The sequence below is a fragment of the Falco naumanni genome, chromosome 7 (genome assembly GCF_017639655.2).
Source record: "Falco naumanni isolate bFalNau1 chromosome 7, bFalNau1.pat, whole genome shotgun sequence".
NCBI lineage: Eukaryota > Metazoa > Chordata > Aves > Falconiformes > Falconidae > Falco > Falco naumanni.
In genome coordinates this window covers 6790996-6813621 of record NC_054060.1, presented here as the reverse complement: position 1 = coordinate 6813621, position 22626 = coordinate 6790996, and the positions used below count along the sequence as shown (strand labels likewise).

At 42.0% G+C, this 22626-nt stretch overlaps 1 protein-coding gene across 3 annotated transcripts in view; it reads left to right on the top strand.

Moving 5' to 3' along the window:
- Window positions 1-22626, top strand: part of LRRK1 (leucine rich repeat kinase 1) — an 82544-nt gene that overhangs the window by 7655 nt on the left and 52263 nt on the right. Inside the window, exons 1-5 of one of the 3 annotated variants that reach the window (XM_040601730.1) lie at window positions 10064-10292; window positions 15250-15416; window positions 16290-16461; window positions 18862-19044; window positions 19652-19800. In XM_040601730.1, coding sequence (XP_040457664.1) covers window positions 15264-15416; window positions 16290-16461; window positions 18862-19044; window positions 19652-19800 — 657 coding nt within the window. In that variant the 5' untranslated portion in view covers window positions 10064-10292; window positions 15250-15263. Of the gene's footprint in view, window positions 1-10063; window positions 10293-15249; window positions 15417-16289; window positions 16462-18861; window positions 19045-19651; window positions 19801-22626 lie in introns of those variants that run through there. The other 2 variants (XM_040601729.1, XM_040601731.1) reach the window with 2 other exon arrangements.

The following is a 22626-nucleotide window of genomic DNA, read 5'->3' as shown; positions in this document are numbered from 1 at the left end:
CTGACTTCTTTATAACAATCAAAGCAGGCAGAGCTCACCCGCTCCTGGATGTGCATGTACATGGCCTCCAGATGAGACCTTTGCTGTCATTTCCTCATAGTTGTGCACAGTTGATTTGTTGCCTTAAATGTGAAGGGCAGAAACTTGCATTTGGTAGTGTTAATATCTTGCTTATAAATCTCTTCTGCTGAATAAAGGAGGAAGGGAAAATCAGGGTTGGCAGCACCACTGATATCACTTTGTTCTTCATGAAGTTGCCATGTAAACCTTAAAAATCTTTACATCAGCTGTGCCCATGGGGCTAGGGCCAGCTAGATCTCAGGGCATGTTGACTTAGCCCCATCTGTGGCACATTGTGCCGTATAACAGGGAAAAAGTACCTGCCCCCTCTGTCCTGCTTTTTCTACACATTGCCCTGTAGTAACATTACCCTGAATCTACTGTGACAGCGTGGCAGTGAGGACAAGGAGAGCATCTGGAAGGTGATCTGAGCGCACAGAGCACGAGAGACCTGTAAAGTGTGTTGGTTGCTTGAAGTTCTGTATAATCAAACTAAATGAGCCTTGAAGGTTTTCTGGTTTTCTTCCTGTTCATTAAGCTGTGAGTTAATTTGAGTCCAAACAGCAAATTGAAAGTTATTCCTACAAGAAAAAAAAAAAAGGGGGGGGGGGGGGGGGCAAAAAATGAAATGGATATCTTATGTGAGTTAGTCTTACTGCATAATGCCCTGCAGAAGGAGAAGTAGGAAATGCTAGGCAGGAATAGGAAGTACACTAGTAAAGCAGTAATAGGCTTATATTTTTAAACATATTTAAATACACACTTCATACAGAAGTGGTACAGTTTCTGTACATGGGGCCAAAAGCTAATGCGGAAGGCTGGTCTGCAGCAGAAAATGTGTGTGGTTTAGCCTGCTCTCCCATGCAGACTGTAGTAGAGCTGTGTATTGTACCTTCTCACCAAACTGAGCCTGCATTTCCAAAAAGGGCAATGAATGCTGGGACATTTACAATTAGGTGCCTAATTCAAGACACTCCGAACTAATTTTCAGAGTCTGGCTACTAAGCAGTGTTCTTTAGACACACCCCTAGAAGATGTCCCTTGTGTTTTGAAACAGAGGCATCCGGAAGAACCATTTGCCTTTGAAAATGTCGTTTTGTGCGTGTCAAAAGTGGGAGTTTGGCTTGTGGGTGCTGCATCCTTCTGGAGTCAAGGAGGTATAAAGGAGCACTTAGGTCTTAGTAGTGGCAGGACCAGCTTTTTCCCAATAAATACTGTCAAAACCAGCCTGCTCTTGAACTTGAGGGCTATAGCAAGGAGGGCAGAGCTGCTGGGAGTGCCAGCAGTGCAGTGCAGACGTTGGGAAGCTAATTGAGTCCAACCTGAGAGCCAGTTTGATTTACAGACAGTAGTAAAGTGTTGATATTTATCTGAGCTGTATCTGGCATTGTCTGCTGCTATACAGCTTCATTTTTCCACCTTTCAGTTAAAAATGTATTTGTGGTGTATTACATTAAAATGTAACTTGTGACAACTCTATCAAGAAGCCTGGGAAAAAAAAAAGATAAGGTGATGAGGTAGTAAAGAAAATCCTGTACACAGGGACTCCTCGATCTGTAATTATAAGGTAGCTCTCAGGTGAGAGTTGATGTGCTCATAGAACCGTTGTCCTGTTTCAGTGTGAAAAAGCAACTGATTGTATTCACACCAGCTCAGTCTTTACCAGGCCTGTAATTGATTTATTTTTTTGTCAGTGATGTTGCAGGCGGTTTTATACTTGCATTAAAGAAAGTGCTATGAATTATTTTTTTTAATCCTCTCCAAAGCCTATGGGGGCCTTATCCAAAACCCATTAAAGTCTTTGCACTGACATAACAGGCTTGGATCAGATCTTCAGGGATCCTTACAGCATTAAGTCTGCGGTTTGTTTGTTTTTCATTTCTCTGATCGATAAAGGGGCTGCCAGGGCTCTGCTTGGCAGAAGGCAGCTAACTGGGAGGAAATGTTTGCATTGCCGATGAGGGTGCGGGGGATGGATTTTATAACATTCAGCTCCCAGCTGCTGTATAGAATCATAGAATCACAGAATCATGTGGGTTGGAAAAGACCTTTAAGTTCGTCTCATCCAACCGTTAACCCAGCAGTGCCAAGTCCACCACTAAACCATGTCCCGAAGCACCACATCTACACGTCTTTTAAATACCTCCAGACATGCTGACTTAACTGTGAACTCTGTCTCTTAATAGGAACTGTTTCAGATTTTACGTCAAGTTAGGGTAATATATAATTCCTTTCCTTAATCCAAATCTGTGTGCTCATTAGTGGGTCAGAAGCTGGTTATTTGCATGATTATGTATCACCACAGCAGTACTAAGCTGCTGATAGTTTCACAACAGAAGTGTGTGCATGGTTTGAGTTTGAGCCTTGCTCTTACTCAGAGGGAGAACTTACAAAATAAGCCTTTAAGTGTTGAGGAAGGCCCTCAACCTTCAAAAAGCCCTCCTGCAGTCAGAGGGGCTCTGCGTGATGGCAGTTTCTGGTTAAAAAAAAAAAAAAAGTGTGCTTTCAGAAATTACCAATTGCCTTCAAAACATGTACAACTACATGCAGGCAAACTCAGTGAGTCTGATCATGAATCTGAAATGGAGTCAGCAAGGACATACTCAGACCATGTTAAAGTATGGCAGTCAAAAAAGATTTCCATTGGACAACAGCAGAGCTGACATAGTAAAATCTTGGGGGTTATGCTGCATTTTTTGCAAATAGTTGATCCCTCCCAGTATGACAATTAGCCACCCTGTGCATGTCGGAAGAGAAGGCGAAACCCAGTGATGTCTTTGTAGATTATGTGTTTTTTACAGGTACCTGCAAGTGAAGGTGCCTAGACAGCCTTCCCTAGCCTGAGCTCTTCTGGTACAGGTACTTGTGGTGGTGGGACGTGTTGCTCCAGAGAGACAGACTTGTGGTCTGCCACGGAGCTGCACAGAGCAGTGTGAAATCTAGTGCAGGTCTTTTCTTTTTTTGGTTCACACTCTCTGGGTGGGGCGGGCAGCAGATCTGTGGTGAGCTTCAGGAACTTCTCGGCCGCAGACAAGCCCCATGTTGTGTCACCCAAGGGTGAAGGCAAGGGTCAGTCTGCTACAGGAAGGGCGGGAGGAAGGCAAAGGGTGAAAGGAGCAGGGAGCTGGGGTTGGTAGCTGGAGGAGCAGCTTAATTTTGTTTCTAATTGTCAACATAACGGCTCCCAAGCATAAAGGTTGGCATTTTGGATACTGCTGGGGAAAGCTTAGTCTCAGGCTGTCCACAACTCCTTTTCAGTGCGTAGTTGAAAATCATGGAAAAATAACGAACCGAAGCAGTGATTCAATCAAGAAGTCTGGATAAATTTAGCTCAAATATTCTTGGTATGTTTGTGGTCGCTGTGGAAATTACATCACTGCTTGTTTTAATGATCAGAGTATCGCTTGGAAAACTGGCATGGCTACCCGAGAAGAGCTCAAAATGAAATCTTTTAAAAGCATGTATGTCTTTGGAATTGCTTCACCTGCAGTTAGTTGGTTTTGGAGTTATTTGTTTTATTCCCGAGACTAGAGGTTATTGCTGCTTAACTGAAAAGCCACAAGGTTTAGAGCTGATACACTCTGCAGTGTGATTATTGACTTCACATAAAAATTCTGTCTGGGGAGTAAAATTCAAAAAGAGTGCTGGTAATTGCTGAAGACAAGACCTCCTCCAGAATCTGCCTGCATGTCTTTCTGTCTTGCACATCAAAGAGCCTTTGAAAATGCTTTTATTTTTGCATCAAACAGGAACTTCTGTTTTTTATTCCCCCCTCCTAACACTAACGGACAGGATCCCTTTTCAGATCTCATGTAGCTTGAAAAACAAGAATGTCTAGCTCCTCAAGTGGGCTTGTAATCATGGTCACAATTCTCCAATGTTTTGCACCTTGGACCTTTCATGCAATGGCAGGGTGGCAATAAAAACTATCAAATCAAAGTAATTTGCATGGATTGGACCAGGTTCTCAGGTGCAGTGGATCAGAGTTCATCAGAGGTTGGTGGGAAGGGGATGAAACGGACCTTGCCTGATTTTGCTGTCTCTGCCTTGGAGCAGCCACCTAAAAATGCCGTGGAATGCAGCGGGTTCACAACATGTACCTTCATTTGAATGCATCCTCCCAGGCAGAGTCCTTGTCCTCTGTCCACTGAAATGAATGCTGATATTCCCAGATGTCAGGAAGACAAAAAGGAAATACTTCTGCAAATGCAGGCACTTCTGCTGCTTGTAGGTTTTGTCACAAGTGAGGGAAGGTTTTGCTTTTTTTGGTAGCCCCTGTTAAAGCTTTGGCAGCGCATTGCTATGCAGCCTGGTTGAGGACCAGCACTGTCTGGGCCAACAGCAGAAGTCTTTTTATCAGGCTTTCTCTTCTGCCTCAGACACAGCTGTTAAGGTGATCTTCCCTCTTAGATTCTCTGTCCCAGAAACCGGCATCTCAGAGGATCTGCTCCTACTCACATGGAAGCTGGTGGAAATGCGTGCTCACATTGAGTTCAGTAGAAGCTGGAGTGGAGCCTCGCATTATCCACTAGTTTGGGTGGTTGTTTTTTTTTCTTTTCTTTTCCTTTCCAGACTATTATATTAATCTCTTTCCTCTGATGTTCTTCCCAGCTCTGTGCTTCCCTTGGCTCTGCTGTTGCCAAATTGCCTGTTCAACACTCTTGATGCCTAACAGTATCCAATATCTTGATTGCATTTTCTTTTCCTCTGCATGCAACACTTTTACCTAAACTAGAGTCGTTATCTTGGTGATAAATGAGAAGTGAGGGCAGTAAAGAATAAGGTGTTTTATTGGGCTAGCAGGTACAGTTAAAGAAGCACATTGAACTGTGTCTAACATGCTAAGCTTGGATTTTGCTGCAAGGGGTGTTTACCTCCTGAAATCTCTTGAAAGGTTCTTTCCCTTAGATGTGTCTGCTTTTCCTTAGATCTATCAGTTTGTTTAATAAAAGGTATTCTCTTTTTCTACAAACTTCCCTCAAAGTAGCCTGTGGAGCTTTAATTGTCTCATTATGACTGATAGTGCTTGGTAGCTGGGTTAACTTCTGCACATCAGTAATGTGGGAACACAGGCTGTAGGGCTGGAAGGAGTGTGGGGAGGTCAGTGTTCTGGTGTCCCCACTCCTAAACCTTATGCAAGGCCTGTTTTAACCAGGTTGGCTTGTCTGTTGCTTCTGCTTTTTCTGGAAGACTGTTCCAGAGCCTCTTTTCTCCCACATTTTAAACTTTCTTCTAATTGGCAGCCAAAATGGATTCATACCCTGTACATAATAGCTCCTCTTCTTCCCAGATATCTCCCTCTGGATGTATTTATAGACAGTACTCCCATCCCTGTCCAGCCTTCGTTTTTCCAGACTCAAAAAGCCAAACTCTTTTCATCTGTAGTCTTATAATTAGACGATCCATTTCTTTGATTATTCTTCTCTGCCTCTTTTAGATTCTCTTAATTTTCCTTGAACATGATAAACTGGAGTCATGCAAGGTATTTTACAGATCTTTTAAATGTTGTCTTCCCTTTTTTTTCCTCCTCTCTGACTAGCCTTTCCAAAATCTTCCTACATCACAGATCTGTAAGAGACCTGCTGTGCTCCTTGGGGAAGGGAGGAGGGACACTGGTAGCCACATAGGTGACAGCAGCTACCCAGGACCCCTGCCATGTGATGGAGGGGTGGAAAATTAGGTTTGCTGCTGTGGCCCAAGGGGTCCTGATGGAGCAACTATGAGCTTCATCCTACCACTTTCACCAGCTTTCTCTGAAGGCCCCACTAAGGTTTGTCTTTCCCGGTAGCATCTGTGGAGTTTCATGGGGCTGGAGGGACGCTGCTTCTGTGCTATTATTTTTGACCAGCAGTTGGGTTGCAGTGTTGTAAATGGGTTTTCCATTTAGGAGGGTGTTTATGTGTGTTATGAAAGTGAAACATAAGCTTAGGAGCTGCTTTTCTCAAGCTGTGGAGTTGCTGGATGTGTCTTTGATAGAGCCAGTAGAGGACTTGGACTCAGAAGAGACAAAGAGACCTGGGTAGAGACCTTGGGCTCATCCTCCTCCCCTCGCATGCACACGGGGAGTCCGTCCCTGAACTCTTCCAGATGTAACCTCTCACAGCTGGGACTCGCAGCATTTGCTTCTTTCTAAAGCTAGCTTTAAATAGATGTCTAAGGAGGATGTAGCAGAAGGGAGCTGGCCTTGAACTGGTGCTTCCCCAGTTTGAATAATTAATGACTTCTTTTAGAAGAATGTAGAGCAAATTATTTCTTTGCGAGAGAGAAAACACTGATGCGTGGAATTTTTCTCCTTCTGATGAAAGCTTGAACATTAGGGAAGAGGAAAAGTTTCAAAGGAAACTGAAGTTATCCATGAAATTTTATTTTATGAAGTTTCAAATGAAATCCAGTCTTAGTTTGGTTTCATGGCTATAATATTTGATTCAGTTGGACAGGAATGGTCTCACTAGAGACACCTTTCATCATTTAATAATCCTCTCTTTCCAGCCATGCCTGGAAACGAACACGAAGAAAATCCAAAAGCATAGTCATGCTTTTGCATGCTTAATGTATATCTTCCAATGTAAAATTTGGAAAGCAAGAGTGGCATAGCTGGCCTTGCATGCAAAAACATATTTCTGAATGATTCAAGCTGTAGGACTGGAATCAAATTACTGAGGCCAAAAAAGACAAAAATAGAAACTTTCACTTAGAGCTGAGTCATTTGTATTTTCGATACAGCAGTTGGCACTCTGGCCGTTTGGAGCTCTCTTGGTTCCCTCAATCTCTCTCCCTGGGGGGTGGAAATTAACACCATCAGTGTTCTTTGTAGTCTTTGCTGATCCTTTGTGCCCCAAAGAGGGCATTTCGGGAGGGAGGTGGGGTAACCCTTTCTCTGTGCGAGCTAGCCTTTGCCTTGTGCTTGCCGGAGGTTGTCACCGTTCTGTTCCTTCCCTACCCAAAACTTAGTAGTGTGTCCAGCAGTGATGGTGGTGCTTTCATGAGACAACCTGACCACTGAGAAATATGTTGTGGCCACGGATGCTCTGAGTGCTCCTACAGTTCAAAAAGGATGAACATGTGCACGTAAAGCTGCTTAATCCTCAGGGGAGAGAGTAAAAGCATCACTGTCATCAACAGCGGCCCAGTTCATTGTGCTGGTAAGCTGGCGATGGCATAGTTAGCAAAGGGCTGCCTGCTTGTGTTCGGTTCTCAGCCGCTTGGTGAAAAACCAAAAGGAGAAGAGAGGGGAGGAGGCAGCAGCCCTATGTTTGCCGTTGGCTGCTGCCATTTTTTTCAGGATGTGGGGGTTGTCTTGTTATCTATTGCAGCTAAGGAAGCTTTCTTTATAAATGGAGAGGGTGAAACTAAAGGTGGGGGGTGGAGCAATAGGAGTCTTGTGTGCTGGTATGCACAGCCTGACAGGGATTTGTGTAGGCTTTATCAGTACACAAGGCGCTGGCTGCAGCCCCCAGAGACCAAGCGTGAGGAGGGGGTCCCAGTCATGGTGCTGATGAGCTGTCTCTGCTCTGACTCTGTGATCACAGTCCTGCTGCCCCTCTTGCATCATGTATAGCCCAGGCAGTAGAAATGGTGCGTGCACTTAAAAAAAAAATAAAACAGTGGGGAGCATCATGTCTAAAGTAGAGCTGTTGTCTTGCAGGGTGCAAGAAAAGAGGCATATCCCAAGCTACTACATGTAGTATTCTTACACATATCACTTGTAGTAGCCCTTGTTCCTTTTTCCTGGATAGCTGTATCGATTGTGACCCCGAAGCTATCTTGCACTTTCCAATGTGATTTGCACACTGACATGATGAGTTTGCTCTGACAGTCATATTCCAGTGTGTAATTCTTTGTGGTCTCTCTAACCTCCCCTCCTTGCCTTGTAATGACTTTGTGTAGCCTCTTTTGTACTTCAGCAAAGTAAGAACAACCAGCTTGGTTTCATTTTAACTTCTTGGACAATACAAATAATTTCCAGAGTCCCAGGCCTCTGCAAGGCACACAAAAATGCAGGAGCCTGCTCAGATCTGGTAGAGCTTTTCAGCCTCAGCTCAGTCCTGGCTCTGACATACAAACAGACAGCTTCACACAGCCATTCAGGCATCTGTGATATTGCCCACTAAAGTCTGCCGAGTCTCAGTGATACTAGTATCTGAGGCTTTTCTGTCCCCTTTTCCCCCATTGTCTTGGATGATGAAGAAATGATTGTGTAAGTGTGGAGCTAAAGCCTTTGGAGGTGTCTGGTTTTTGTCAGTCAGTTCTGGAGCCCCTTAGAAAGGCAGGAGTCCAGAGCATTTTTCCATCCGGGACTTATTATTTTCCTTTCAGGTTTGCATTAGCAAACACGTTTTTCCTTGCAGGTTAATAGTGTTTCTAAATAGAAAATTTCCAATGGCTGTGGTGATAATTGGTCACTTTGCATGGCTGTACCTAAAATTGTCAGCATGCCCTTTACAAGATCCTCTGTGCTTGCTGGAAAATGTGTAATGCAGATCGGCACTTCGCGTGAGTGGTACTGGCATGTAAACAATTTAAAAATAATTCCAGATTATGCAATAATAGTGAAAAAGATCCCTTCAGTGCTGGATTTTTGTCTTTGAAGCATTCTTCTGTGGTTTAGATCTGGTCTTTTGTAGGGTAGTAAGTTTCCTTTTGGGGCAGTGAGCATTGGTTATAAGCTGTGTTGTAGATGCGGGTGTCTTTTGTACTCGATACATCATCTTTTCCACTGCCTTGGCAGAAGGATCTTAGTGCAGAGCCACTCCTTTAATTAGCTGAAATAATGGATGTTTGTGTGAAATGGAACCACAAAAAATAGACAGAAAAAGTGTGTGGAGGGTTTCCACTGTCCTGAGAAGCTGGCACGTCTCACTTGTTGTGAAGAGATACTAATCAGGGTCAGAGGGACATGGCCCAGTTCTGGTGGTGTCTCTCCAGTGAGGATGCTGAATTTCCCAGATAAACCATCTTGTTATCGCTGGGTTGGATTTACCCTAACTTCCTCTCCTTCCTTGACTTCTCACAGCGGGGTTTATAAGGGGTTCTGACCATTTTTGAATCCTTCTGGGGACATTTTTCTAGCAGAATTAGTTGAGCCATATGTATTTTGCCTAAATCTTGCTGCAGGACCCTCCTTTGAATGGTTCTGGGCCAAGTCCTGGCTGTGGGGCCATATGGACTGAGGGCATCTGGGCAGGTGGGGGGAACAGCTTCCCTCCTGGGTCTGTGACTTTATCTTTTAAGAAATGAATGAATTGAATGAATGAAATCTTGTGACTTTTTTTTAAACAACAAATGAAACCCTGTTTTAAAGTGGTGTCATCTAATCAGAGAAGGAACACAAAAGGTAGCTGTTTCATAAAGCAGTTTTACTGACTTGAGCTGACTTTAAAATCTTAATTTATTTTTTTTTTTTAAATTAAAAACCCTAGGATTTGGGGTTTTCTGCCTGGTTTAGGATGGGAAATATTTTTCAGTATCTCAAAGATTTCTAGAGGACTGAAAAATTTTTCTTACCCATCTAAGTGGAAAGAGCAATGTAGGAAAGATCCATCCTTTGAAATCCCTGGATGCTTCCCGTTGGCTGTTGTTCAGTTTAGGCTGAAGTTTGTCAAAGCAACAGAAGATACACGAGCCTGTTACAAAGACTCAGAAATAACCTGGCTTTCCATTAATTTCGCAAACCAGCTGGCCAAAGCTTCTGTAGAGTAGTATTGAAAAATATTCAGTGAACTTGTGAGTTTTTAAGCGTTTGGGGGGGTTGGCTTTAAATATTCGGCACATCTTAAACCTCATCTCTGTCCCATTTTTTTATTTGCTTTGTGGCAGCACTCAGAAGTCAAAATGGCAAAAGATTAGCAAAATGGTAAAGGTTAGCTGTAGCCATCTGGTGCTGTTGAGGAATTAATGTCTGAGCTCAGCCCAGAGAGGCAGCCTCCCTGCCCACCCCCATCCTCAGATCCTCTCTGAACCAGAGGCTTAGATTTCACTGTAATGGGACATAGAGATGAAAATAACTGTCAAGGCTAAAATGTAGTGGTTCATTCAGACAAAGAAGCAGCCAGCCAGCCAAAAGACATTTACATCCAGTGGCCACTGTAAGAGCTGCTTGTGCTGAGCAGAGGTGGGTGGCTAAGTCCAAGGAATTAATAGCTTAATTGAGCATCACTGAATGGGATGCTATGTCAAAGTCATCGTTTTGATTTGCTCCTGTCTCTGGAAATACCTGCACACATTATGACAAGGTCAGTAGCAGTTTTAAAGTTTTATTATTATTGTAATTCTGGTTTGGAGTAAGTTAGCTTCCTGCCCTGTTTTATCTGGTGTTAAGCATCTCATTTATATCTTTCTCTGCTAAATAAAAATATCCTAGTTAGTTGCCAAAGAACTCCTACTTTATCAAAGGGACTAATGTAGCACTTACAAATTCTGTGAGTTTGTATGTCAGAGACAGGAATGCAGTGATTTGGGATGTAAAGATGATAATCATCTACACAGTGTGCTGTTTTGTTACACAGCCGTTTGCTGATTCACAGCATTGACCTGCAAACCCCCCCTCACCTTTTTGCTGATAATGGCGTACTGTCAATTTAGAAATTTTAGATTTATTTTTTTTCACCTGCTGTAATAACAAGGCCTGAGGCAGGGTATAACTACATATATCTCTGAAATTCTCGTGGTACCCTTTATTATTGATAAGACTTATTTTTGTTTTGTTTCTCTGGGCTGGAACAGCAGTCTGTTGCACTTTAAGATTGACTCTTTTGTAACCTTTGAATGGCAATAAGGTGTCACTGCTTTTTTTATTGACAACCTCTGCCTCCATTGGAATATTTTTTTAAAAGAAAATTAGTCTCGCCCTAGCTGTTGTAAAAGGCTGTTACTGCAAAGCCAAACTTAAAAGGTACTTCCAAAGAATAAAACATAGAAATCAGGAGTGGGTAATATTTCCAAAGTTAGTTGCTTTGATACGAGCTGTTAGGTGGCATGAGGAATAGATGAAGAATGTGGTTTTAGTGTTGGCAAATACCTCCCATCTTCCCCTTACAAACAGTGCTTGGCTTGCTTACATTCATTAGTAGAAAGCAAGCAAAGAAAAGAAGCCATGGATCCATGGAGAACTTAAACAAATAGGATGTGGAGATAAGGGACTGAATGATAAGGAGTAAATCCCATGGCCTTATTTTCACTGACATTCAAACACATTAGAGAAATGAAACCACACCATACCACCTCAGTTCAAATAGGCTTCATTCATCTGCTTTCCTGCAGCGAGCTCAGAAGAGGGGTGCTGATTTGGGGCAGTGCTTTTAGATGAACCTGTGCCGACACAGGAATATTGTCCCAGGTCTGTGTGCAATAAAGCAAAAACTAAAGGAAATCACAACAGATGTGTAAGAGTTTCTGGAGTTTCTAGTAGCCTTTTATTATAGGAATTTATTACAAGAAGTACTGCTAGAATGTCATAACTTGCTATGCCGTTTTGCATATAACAATGTAATGTAACATAGCCTGTGTTGTGCGAAGTGCAGAAGTCAGTTCCTAAATCCATGCAATCTAAGAATTAAAAGTGCTTTGTTACATCCAGGCTTAAGTGCTCAGCATGTTGCACAATCAAGTCCAAAAATAGAGGTTCAATATTATTCAGCTTCAATATTGCTCTCATAGCATGTTGTTCAAGGCTATATGTAAGTGAGGTGACCCTATTATGAAAACTGTGAAGAGGTCAGGTAAAGAGCATGAGATTTGTAGGGTTAAAACCATAGGCAGAATTTCTTTGGATTTCAGCGCAGATTTTTGCTAAAAATGGCTGATGCATGTATTGGCAAAACTTTATTCCCAACCTACATGAATGCCAGTACTGATGTTAATTCAGTCATGCATCTTGTAGAAATAGAACAGTCGTTAGTCAGTAGAATGTAATTTTCCTAATTTTTTTTTCCTACTGGTAAGTATAAATTAAGCTTATAAAACATACTGCTGCTTATTTTCCATTTGTATTTTATAAGTCAATATATCATTTACTAAGTTACCAGGAAGTCTTCTGTGAATTGGGTAATTTGGTTGGTGAGATGCTTAGCTTTGCAATGGATGGCTGCTGTGGTTTTGGGGAATTTAGGAATGGATGGCCCACCTCCTTTCTTTTAACCTTTGAAAGCTCAAGTTAAGTTTGACAGAATCATGTGAGTACAGCTGTTGGTTGTTGGCAAGCTTTTTCATCACTCTATCAGTTTTACTCTTTTCAGGCTTGTGATTAGTTCAATTGCAAGACCTGTTTTTTCCTGAAGACCTTTTGCAGCTCTTTCTTCAAGTCTTAGGCAGGAGGTCAATTTATTCTGCAGAATGCAATCATAGAAGTTGTGATGACAGTTACATAAGAAACTTGTATGATGAGCAGTATTATCTTTCTGCCAAGAATATTTAAATATATTGGTTTCAAACAGTAGAATGCTCAGGTTTCTTACATTCAGTGAAGCTTTTATTGACTTGTATTTGATGGATGTTAAGATATTCAAACTGGGCAGTTAGATCAATAAAAAAATGCCTAAGACAAGACTGAAATCAAGCTTAAGGACTGAAATTAATATCCCAAGACTCTGATTACACTGCCAGCTAACTCTGGGAGCATGTGAACTCCATGAAGCCAGCCATTTGTGACATTGCTGCTCCTGGACAACCTAGAAGTCTATACCTAAAGCACATGAGTAGACTGCAATGGTTGATGACCAGCCTCTGTTCTCCAAACAGTGGTGATGGTAGCAGTGGTTATAACTAAGCCATTGTACTACAGAGGACTTAGGAAATTTTGAGGGGAGCCAAAAATGTAAGAGGAAGCATGACACATTAGCCAAGTAGTTTTGTGAAGTAGTTGTTTGATAAAACACAAAAGCAGTCTTGGGTTTAGGGTCTAGCTTGCAGAGTTCCTCCTTCCCTCAGTTACGACACTGTGGTCCTTCTTGTGCTCCCTGGCCAGCTGATTTGGTAGTCCTCCCTGCAGTGGGGCAGTTCCAGCAGGAGAGGTGGAAGATGCTCCTGTAAGAAGAGCTCTGGTGTGCAGGATGCGTGAGAGGTTGGCTGGAGACCTCTGTAATAAATAGATGAGGACATGACACCAGCATGTCCAAGACCCTGAATGAATCTCTGACCGTGAGATACTTGAACCTCCATCTTCCTTGGCCATGATTTAAAAAGAAATAAAGATGGCCCTGCTCAATTCTTGGACAAAAAGGATGTGCCTGTATATGTGGAATAGCTGCAGATGCGGGTCTTGAGTGATAGTCCCCAAAATCAGGATTGAGGCTGGAAGGAAGTAAAACTTGTCCGTCCTTTCAGCATTTTTTTAGGAACCAGATTAAAATTGCTGTGTTCTGTCAGCCCTGATTTGCAGGGCTTCCTGCTCAGCTTTCCAGCTCTTTTGTATCTCTGATGTGAGGCATTTTTTCCTCCAAGGGGGAATTCCAGTGCTTCTCTTTAGGTTCAGGATTTCATCACAGGGCGCTGAATGTGGGGAGGCTGCATGTTCCAGTAACTGCAGTGTTTGCTTGATTTGTACTTTTTGATTTTACTTAGTCCAGTTCTGAGTTGTGTAGACTGCAGAACTATTTTGCTTTAACGTCCTGTCTTCTATCATGTTTTGTACAGTTACTTGCCCAAGAATCATTTGCATTTCCTACCTCTGGTGTCCACTGAAAAGAGAATTAAATCATATGCAGTATACTTAGAGATCCCTTACAGGCATTTGGTCTGTTCTAAAAGACGGGAAAAAATGCTGGATTAATTTCTTTTCCCATATACCCCCTAAACCTACAGAATTATGAAGGCACTGCACCTATTAACGTGAACTCTGATATGCTGTTTATTATGCTGTAATGTAACACCACATTCATCTGCCGTGATTTCTGCTGCTTGTCCTTCACACGTTCTGCATCATCTAAGAAAGGTTATTGATGTGGGCACATTTTTAATGGCACGAATCTCTGGAGCCGTCTCTGATGTCTGAGTGATTTGAGCTTCATTTAAATAATTGATGAGAAGCGTTAGTCAGAATATATTGGTGAATCAGACTGCATTATTCAAAGATATTTACTGACAGTTAAAGATTAGTCCAGATTTACTTCTTTTTTCAGGCTGCATTAAAATAGGTCCTGCCTGACATACATATCTATTTAGAAAACAAAATAAATCCTTGTTAACATGTGAAAATCTGTGGGCTGAAGGGTTTTATTTAACCATTTGCAAATAAGCAGTAATAATTAATAATGTTTTAGCAGGGAAAATTGAGTATGAAATGGTCTCTTTTCAAGTGAAAAGTGCTTCTTTTCTCTGTCTTGCATGTTGTTCAGGAGCAGACCTGAATATCTTATTCATAATTAAGGGTCTTTCCTGCAGCTTTCCCTGTCCTGGTAGTTGGGTCGGTAGGTGGGCGTGAGACTTCATGGCTGCCTTTTTGTTATCCACCCACCACAAGCATCATCTTTAATGGCTTGCAGCTTTTAAACTTTGACATGTAAAAGCTCTTCTGGCTCCTAATGGCATTTAAAAAACGCAGAAATTTAGCCTAGGAGATTCTCCAGGATTGATCAGGGTGACCACTAGACGTCTTGTGTAATCTCCTTTTACTCTGTTTTCCCAGAGTCAAAATATTCCCAATTTCTTTCCTTTCTAGAGGTGTATAAAGCTCTGATTGAAAGTGCTGGAGAAGTACAGTGGGGTTTTGTTAGGCTGTTGTCTGGAGGTGGAGTGTGACTGAAGCAAGGCTAATACCAGGATTGCTTTGCAGGTCGTGCAGACTCCTTGCTGCATCAGAAGTACTGCAGATGCCAGTCTCATGGAAGCCCTTCTCTTCCCTGGTTCCTGCAGCAGGAGGTTGAGTATGGCAGTCTGCTGCAGGGCGTAGGTGTCTCTGCCTGTGTGAGCTTTCACACCATCCTTTGGAAACCACCTTTGGGAGCAATTGAGGAACTCACTGTCCCTTTTAGTTTCATGTCCCTGTTGGAAAGTACTTTAATATATTATCATGTTCTTTTATCAGGCAACTGAGTGTTCAGGTTTCTGCCTCTTTTTTTTTAAATTGCATGCAGTAAATACTACACTGAATATAATTCGCTCCCTTTTTTTGTTGCCAGGATGCATTGATGTTGCAACTGTGCATGAGTAATGAATAGGTTGCTTCTTCCTGACACCTCTTTTCTATTTTTACAGCAGGAACTGTGGACATGGGTGGCAAACAGTCCACAGTTGGCGAAGTCTCCGTAATTCAGACACCTGTGACAGAAAGCATTCAGGATGCTTACAAAGCTGGAGACACCAGTAAGGCCCAAGAGTTGATTAAGTTGTCATGTGAGGAGACTGCACTGCAGGTGGAAAAGGTAGGGTTAGGTTACTACTCTTCTGCAAATTTTTTGGGGAAAGAAACCAAAATAGAAGAAAGAAAACAATCCATTGTTTGTCATGCAGAAAATCCATTCAGTTATATATGTTATCCTGATACTGCAGGATCCCAGACATGGCTCTGTGGGGCACTTCAGGAACGTGCTCAGGGATGGTATTTGCCCTTGAAAACACTGATCAGAAAGATGAGACAGACCACAGGGAACAGCATATGTAGGAACAGGGGGCTGTGCGAGGAGGGGTGCTGGTACTGTGGTCACTAAAACAGGGAAATGCATTTTTCCTCATAAAAAGGAAGCTGTTTATAGACTTAGCAAAAAATTTACTCCCCTATCAGTACAAAGATGGGTAATGGCCCCCTGGGAAGATTTTGCTGCTTGTGTTTGGAGCTATATCCTCTGTGCCAGCTTCTGCACTGCTTTGCCTTCAGAGCCCTCATTTTGAGCCTGCTCTTTGCATAGAGCTTATCTTAGTGTTTTGGGAGAGTACCTATGTGTCAAGTCCAAGCATACTGGCCATCTCCAAAACAGGAAATACTACATCTTGTAGCAGAGCTGTGCAAATGCTTTTTCTGTTCGTCCATGAAAAATGGATTTACACTCACCATTCTGTGCCTTGAGCACTTTTGTGGTAAAGCCATACCAAAAACTAGGAAGCAAAAAAACAACAAATTAATATATTATATCGACACTAATTATTATAATGGCTACTAGTGTTTATGACATTCTCAGTTAACCACAGTGACACTGGGTATTGTGCATGGGCACAAACAAATACATAGCTCTAGAAATGCTGTCTTTCTCTGCCCGCTCCCTTTACAGAGTTTTTTTTTGCTGTATTTTCTTTATCAGTGTCAGCTTTTAGGTATTGCAGCAGCATATGGAGATCTGCAGGCGGTGAGGTATTTACTGCAGGAAGCATCAGTGGTGTTACCAACAGAACCTAATGATGACAATGCAGCTGTGGTGGCTGCATATTTTGGACATAAGGATGTTGTGAAAGAGCTGCTGGATTCCTTGCATGGTAAGACCGTTGGGTTGCCTCTACCTTTCCTCAGGCTTTTTCATAGCTGTGTGCTATAGCTTCAAGCAGGCATTTATTTATTTTTTGTCATTCCTTGAGAAGGGAGGGACCTAGGCATGGGAAAGTGTGTGGAGGGGTCTAATCTCTGCTGTGTTTGAAGAAAACTTCCCCCGTAGGGGGGAAAAGCACATACATAAAAATATTCCATGTTTGCAGATTGGAAGTGGAGGAAGATGCCATTTAGACAGTTCATTCCCATCAGCCCTCACAGCTGGGTAACATCCCAGATCCTACAGAGAAATCAGGGGATTTTCAGGAAACTGCATCATACCACTCTGCTGATCCAGCAGACACGGTGGTGCTGGGAGTGAGAGTGCAGCATGACTGTATGGCAAGTAATAGTTTGGGTGCACAGCTGGCAACATGCTTTATGCTTTCTTGTTGGCTTTTTTTTTTTTACTTTCAGGGTAATTCCTTCTTTGGAATCATCATTGCATTTGGTTACATTTTATTTTAAAAATTATTATATAGCAGAACAGAGACATTTTTAGACCCAGACGCAATCTGTGCAGCTGTGAGGGCAGGGGTAAGAACAGTACTCGATGAGTCAGTATCAGGAATGGTGTTTGGGTCCCTTGTTGCTCTCTTGGTGTCCTGCAGGCCTGGCAGGTGCTTCTCACTGGGACCCTCTGTGGATTCAGGGTCTGGCAGACCTGCACGGCAGCCAGGGTGAGTTTCTGTCATCTTGACCTCAGACACTGCAGTAACCACAACAGCTAAGCTAGGCCTCTGCAATCGCTGACCTGAATATAGCTCTAGGTCCCCACTGGAGCTATGTGCTTGCCAGTGACCTCAGTGAGAACGGGAATAACCTGCTGGGAAACCTGCTTATCTGATGTTCTTAAACTCTTATAATGTATAAACATAATATATATATGTTGTAATAAGCAAAAGAAACATTCCAGTTTGGAGAAGGCAATTAAACATAGTATTTCCTTCAGCTAGAAAGGAGGCTGACAATGCTGGTTTTGTAACCTAGTAGCAAAAATTAAATTATATTAGTATAATACTCTCAGTAATGAAAAGTGACTTGAGTAGTTTCTGGAAACTATAGCTCAGTTTTAGAACTGACCAAATTCCCTTAAACCCTTGCTTTAGGGGAGTCAAGGGAGGTGCTCTATACAAACAGAAGCTTTGGGAAGTTTTTATGCAGGACTTCCCATTTGTTTCCCTTGGAAGTTACATAGAAATCAATCACAGAGCTTAGAAATAAATTGCATGAATTTGCAATTTTGTTAATGCACTGCAGTGATTCTGTCTGGCTCAGTGTGAACTTCTTGTGTCTTACAGCTGAAGTGGAGCCTGTTTTTTGCAGCATAAGGGTGAATGATTTAGTCAAGTTGTTAAGAATGCAAAGAGCAATGTAATTTCCGCATGGAGAAACTGCAAAAAGAAGTTGACTTGTAAACTTGGGCTTGTGGACGTTTCTGTAAGCATTTCAAAGGGGATGTGAGTTTGTAAAGTAAAGGGAGGTGATTCTGTGGATCAGGGAAGATTTGAGGACTGCTTTCTGTTAGCAGAAATAATCCTGTCATGGGCATTTAGTTATATGTGCAGAATTATGCACACCTAGAGGAAGGCAGTGTTCTATGGGCAAACATTAATTCAATAAAAAAAGCAGTTTGGGGGTGACTAAAACATTAGCAAATTCCTGTGAAATCAAAACAAGGTATTTTTGGTTTTAGTCCTAAATGACGTTTGTCTAACTGCTGTGAAGGGATAGTAAAGAATTCACCCAGAATGAATTATTTCAAGGGTAAATTAATTTTTTTGTGAGAGACCTTAGGTTGCAGTGAAAAGAAATTAAAACAATTATTTTGTGTTGTCTGAAACATTTATTTTTGTTTTATTCATCCAGTAACATGAAAGGTCAGCTGGTTTTCCCATTCTTTGCATCCCCTCTCAGGAACTTGGAAGAAGTGGACTATCTCGGATGTTTGGATCTAATGTCTGTTGGATCAGGCCTGTTGTCTTTGGATGCAGAGATAATCCTGGTCATCCCTTGCCACCTCTGTTTGGGATTCAGTGTTTGATTTTTCTGCTAGTAGCCTAGCAGGCATCCTCAGAACCTTTCACTGTTGCTAGCTTAAGCGTGCTTAGATCAGGGACAGTCAAAAAAGTTTGCCCATTAGCTGGGTAAGTAATTAAGAACAGATAAGCAAAGCTGAAAACTTTGTGCCTGACCATCTTAGGGCTCTTCGGTAACACACTTTTGCAGTGCAGTCTGTTCCTTTGTCCTCAGGGGCTTCATCCTACACCGTTTTCTTAGCCATTATTTGTGGATGACTCTTGCATCACAGTGGGGTGGCATCAATTAAGTCAAATGCCTTATCTTTTCAGTAGGTCCTAGTACTTGCCAGCAGCTCCTGAACTGGATGCTGGCTATAGCCTGCCAGCAGGGACATTTGGACATAGTAAAACTTCTGATTCGTGCATACAGTGCTGACCCAGAGAGCTGTGCAGTCAGGAGGAATGAGTTTCCAGTTCTTATACGGTTGCCCCTGTATGCTGCTATAAAGGCAGGTATGTATTCGCATGCTTCAAAACTTTGCCCCTTTTGTGCAATGTCTTTTAAAGAATGGGCTGAGTTGTTCACATCTAGGAAGGTATCGGTGTAGATTGGCTTGCCTGGAAGTGTCCTGGATTTCCAATGGGATATATTAAAATAAAATTGGCTCTGCCTTTTGACTTAGCCAAATTTAAGTCAGGGCCCTCTTAAGTTAGATTACTGTAAATACTGAAAGGCTGAACTTTCCTCTATGAACTCCTAGGGAAAAGATCCTTCAAAAACAGAAACCTTGCAAGTAAAAGCATTATTGTTATGGACACTCTGGCACACATGCTTGATTCAGGCTGAATAATTTACACTTCAAAGCACAGCTGTGTGTATAATAAGATAGGAAAAAAAGAGGGAGCCTGGGCCAGTGCTTTTACATAGTGTCTTTGCTGTCTCAGTTTGACCAAACTAAATCCTCTCACTGGAGGAAACAGCCTTTATATAGTTCAGTTTCCTTTTTGCACACACCCATGGTTTTTTTCAGAAGTGGTTATTTCCCAGGATTTCTGTTCAGCTCCTTGTTGGTTCATTTACATGAGAAGAAGAGAACAGACAATCTGCTTTTCTCTAAAGGGAATGAAGATGTAGCTGTATTTTTATTGCGGAATGGAGCTTTCTTTTGTTCCTACATCCTGATGGACAGTCCTGAATCCAGCAAACACCTTCTGAGGAAGTATTTCATTGAGACAAGCTCACTACCGGGTAGTGCTCCAGCAAAACCAGTAAGTAGCCATTTATCTGTCTAAAGAGATGTTCTTTTAAAGGAGCATCATGTTGATTTGTATTTGTCTTCACATACCATGTGGCTGGTGATTCTTCTTCTCAACTGAGAGCCTTGTGGTTTGCTGCCCATTTAGAGAACAAGCTGTGAAAGTGGCTTTCGTGCCAGTGCTGAACTGCAAGGTGTAAAACATTAGGCCTTTAAATGGCATCATTGTGCAAGACGCTGTGTGCGGCAGCTTCTGCTTGGCAATTTTAACATCGGCGCGTGAACTAGGCATATGCTGTGGAAAGGAAACACTGACTTTGTGCTGAAAGTCTTCTAGAGAAATAAGCACTTCCACAGGCTTCCTCTGTCACCCCAGGATAATCACTTCATTTAGGTTTCTGTTATGCATTCTCCTTGCAAGGTAATACCACAAGGTCTGTGCTGTCCAGGAGTGTTGGCGTGATGCAGAGCTGAGTGTGTAAACCCATCTCTTCCCCTGTGTCTGATAGCTCAGATACAGCACGTACAAACTCAGAAACAGCCACGTACAATGTGGCTTTTTGGTAACATGGAGCATGAGTAGAGCAGGCTCATATCTGCTCAAAATAGCTTCCCTACTTCAGATCCTCATTAGTAAAAGATCACTGGTAGCCTTTACTGTCACTTGCTCAGGACAGATCTGGCTTTCTGGAGCAGCATGGAGAGTATCGTGTCATCAGATCATATTAGTTGAGCTGTGCTCCTTTCACAGAAATATTTTTTGATGGAACACAGAGGCCAACAAAAAGCAATTGAAGCCTTTTAGGTTGGCAAGACCTCTGTTCACTAGTTAGCCACTTACCACCTTTTGACAGTTGTGGTAATTCATTTGTATCTCTATTTCTTCCACTGTAAAATGGGGACATTTAAACTCACAGCTGTTGGAAGGCTTAATACAGGATGATGATGTTTTGAGATCTACAGATGAGTGGCATTGTTTTCATGCAGGGTATTATTACATTTCATGATTATCACATATCTTTGTATAACTAGGCTATATTCTTTGTTCTCTCAATCTCTATTATCCAAGTGTCTTTTATTCAGAACTGAAAAATGTCTCATGACGCACAATGTTACTGATTTATAGGGAAGCACATAGTGTTTTGTTTTATTTCTACTGTTATCCAGCAATTTAGTTATCAGGCATTTTTTGTTTTTCCGCTCAGTATGTAGATTAACAGACACTGAGTGGGAACATCAGAGCCTTGAGCTTCCAATAATTTTCACCGGGTCATAAAATTTTGCAGCGAAAAATTGTGAGCGAAAATTTTTGATCGAGGCCCGGTCTGCATGAATACTGTTGCCAGTGGAGTATCTGTTGGCTCAGCTCATAACATTGCAGTATGTTTGATTTTTCTGCCGGTAATTCTGCGGGGTGATTCTGCTTTGGTGTTAAGTAAAAATAAGCAGAGAGGTTTTCATAGTTTTACAAACTTCTCCATTCTCTGTTTTCCTGCCAAAATCCTGTCTCACTGGTTTCGATGCTGTGAATGTTAGAGACTACAGTCCACAATTGTGAGCTTGACTTTATTAGGTTCAATCAGCAGATGTAGAGAGCCCTCCCCATGGGATTCTTGGTTTCATTGACAGGTAAACAAAAGGAAGCTAAATCCTAGATGTTTCTGGATAAGAGTTGATAAAACTACATGCCTTTTAGAAGGAAAAAAAATAATCCAACTAACTGGATAATTCAGCTTGAATAAACTTGAAATAACTGTTTGAATCACAGGGAAGAGGTCTGTTTTCCATGTGAACTTGCTGGCAATATTTAACTTAGCTGCTGTATAAATGACTCAGCTTTACTGTTGTCACACCCTGACTGAAAAAGAGCGCAGCCTTAAAACATCAGCTAATTGCCAGAAGGTCTTGGTTTGAAAAAAAATAAATATAAAACCCAAAAAAGCCAGACCCAGAAACTTGACTTTGATTCTTCTAGTAGCTGTTTATTTTTAATATGTTTGCTTATTTAATGCTTTTTCTTTGAATTCATTTTGGCAGACTGGGCCAAATCCAGGAAGATTTGTCCTAGTTTGTCTGCAGAGCTCAGGTCTCTGGGAAGTGATAGTCACACACCCTGGTAATTGTTTAAAACATGACTTCTTGGCTTGCAAACAAGCTGCCTCAGTGCTTTCTTCATATCTCATAAGGTTCAAGAGTGTAAGTCTTCTTGTGTAAGTGCTGTGATGTATTTTGAACTGGGAGGAAGTGAAAAAGGATTGTATGGAGACTGCAATGTGTATGGCAGCCAGCTGGATGTCAAATAGACTCTCATCTTGGACAGGACAGGCTGAGCGCAATTGTTTCAGAATGAGTCCAGAACTTCAAAAAGGTTTGTCCCATCTGTTCTATCTCTGAGTGAAAACACAGCACAGTTGTATCTCCAGTTGATTTCACAGTGGTAAATGCTACTAGCTATGCATAAAATGTGGTTGGAGAGCTCAATTTAGGTGCCACACCTTCCAGGCAGCCATTGCACCGTGCAGTGCTGCCCTTTATGAGACAAGAGGAGTTACATCTCGTTTTTCTGATATCTATTTCTCCTTTTTTTTTGGACAAAACTTTATCCCCACAGCAAACCACCGTCTTGCTAAAGAGAGGAAGTGTTCCATTAACAAATGCCAAAAGGACCCCCTGCAGTAAATTGGCTGGGCACAGATTCCAGACTTCAGTAGGTTACTCTGTATGGAGATACACATGTAACTTTCCAGTGTGTACAGTGTGAGAGATGTTTATTTTTTCCTTTACAGATCAGAAAAGAGCTTAAAATGCTGCATTTTCCCTAGGAAATGTTTTGCCAGTA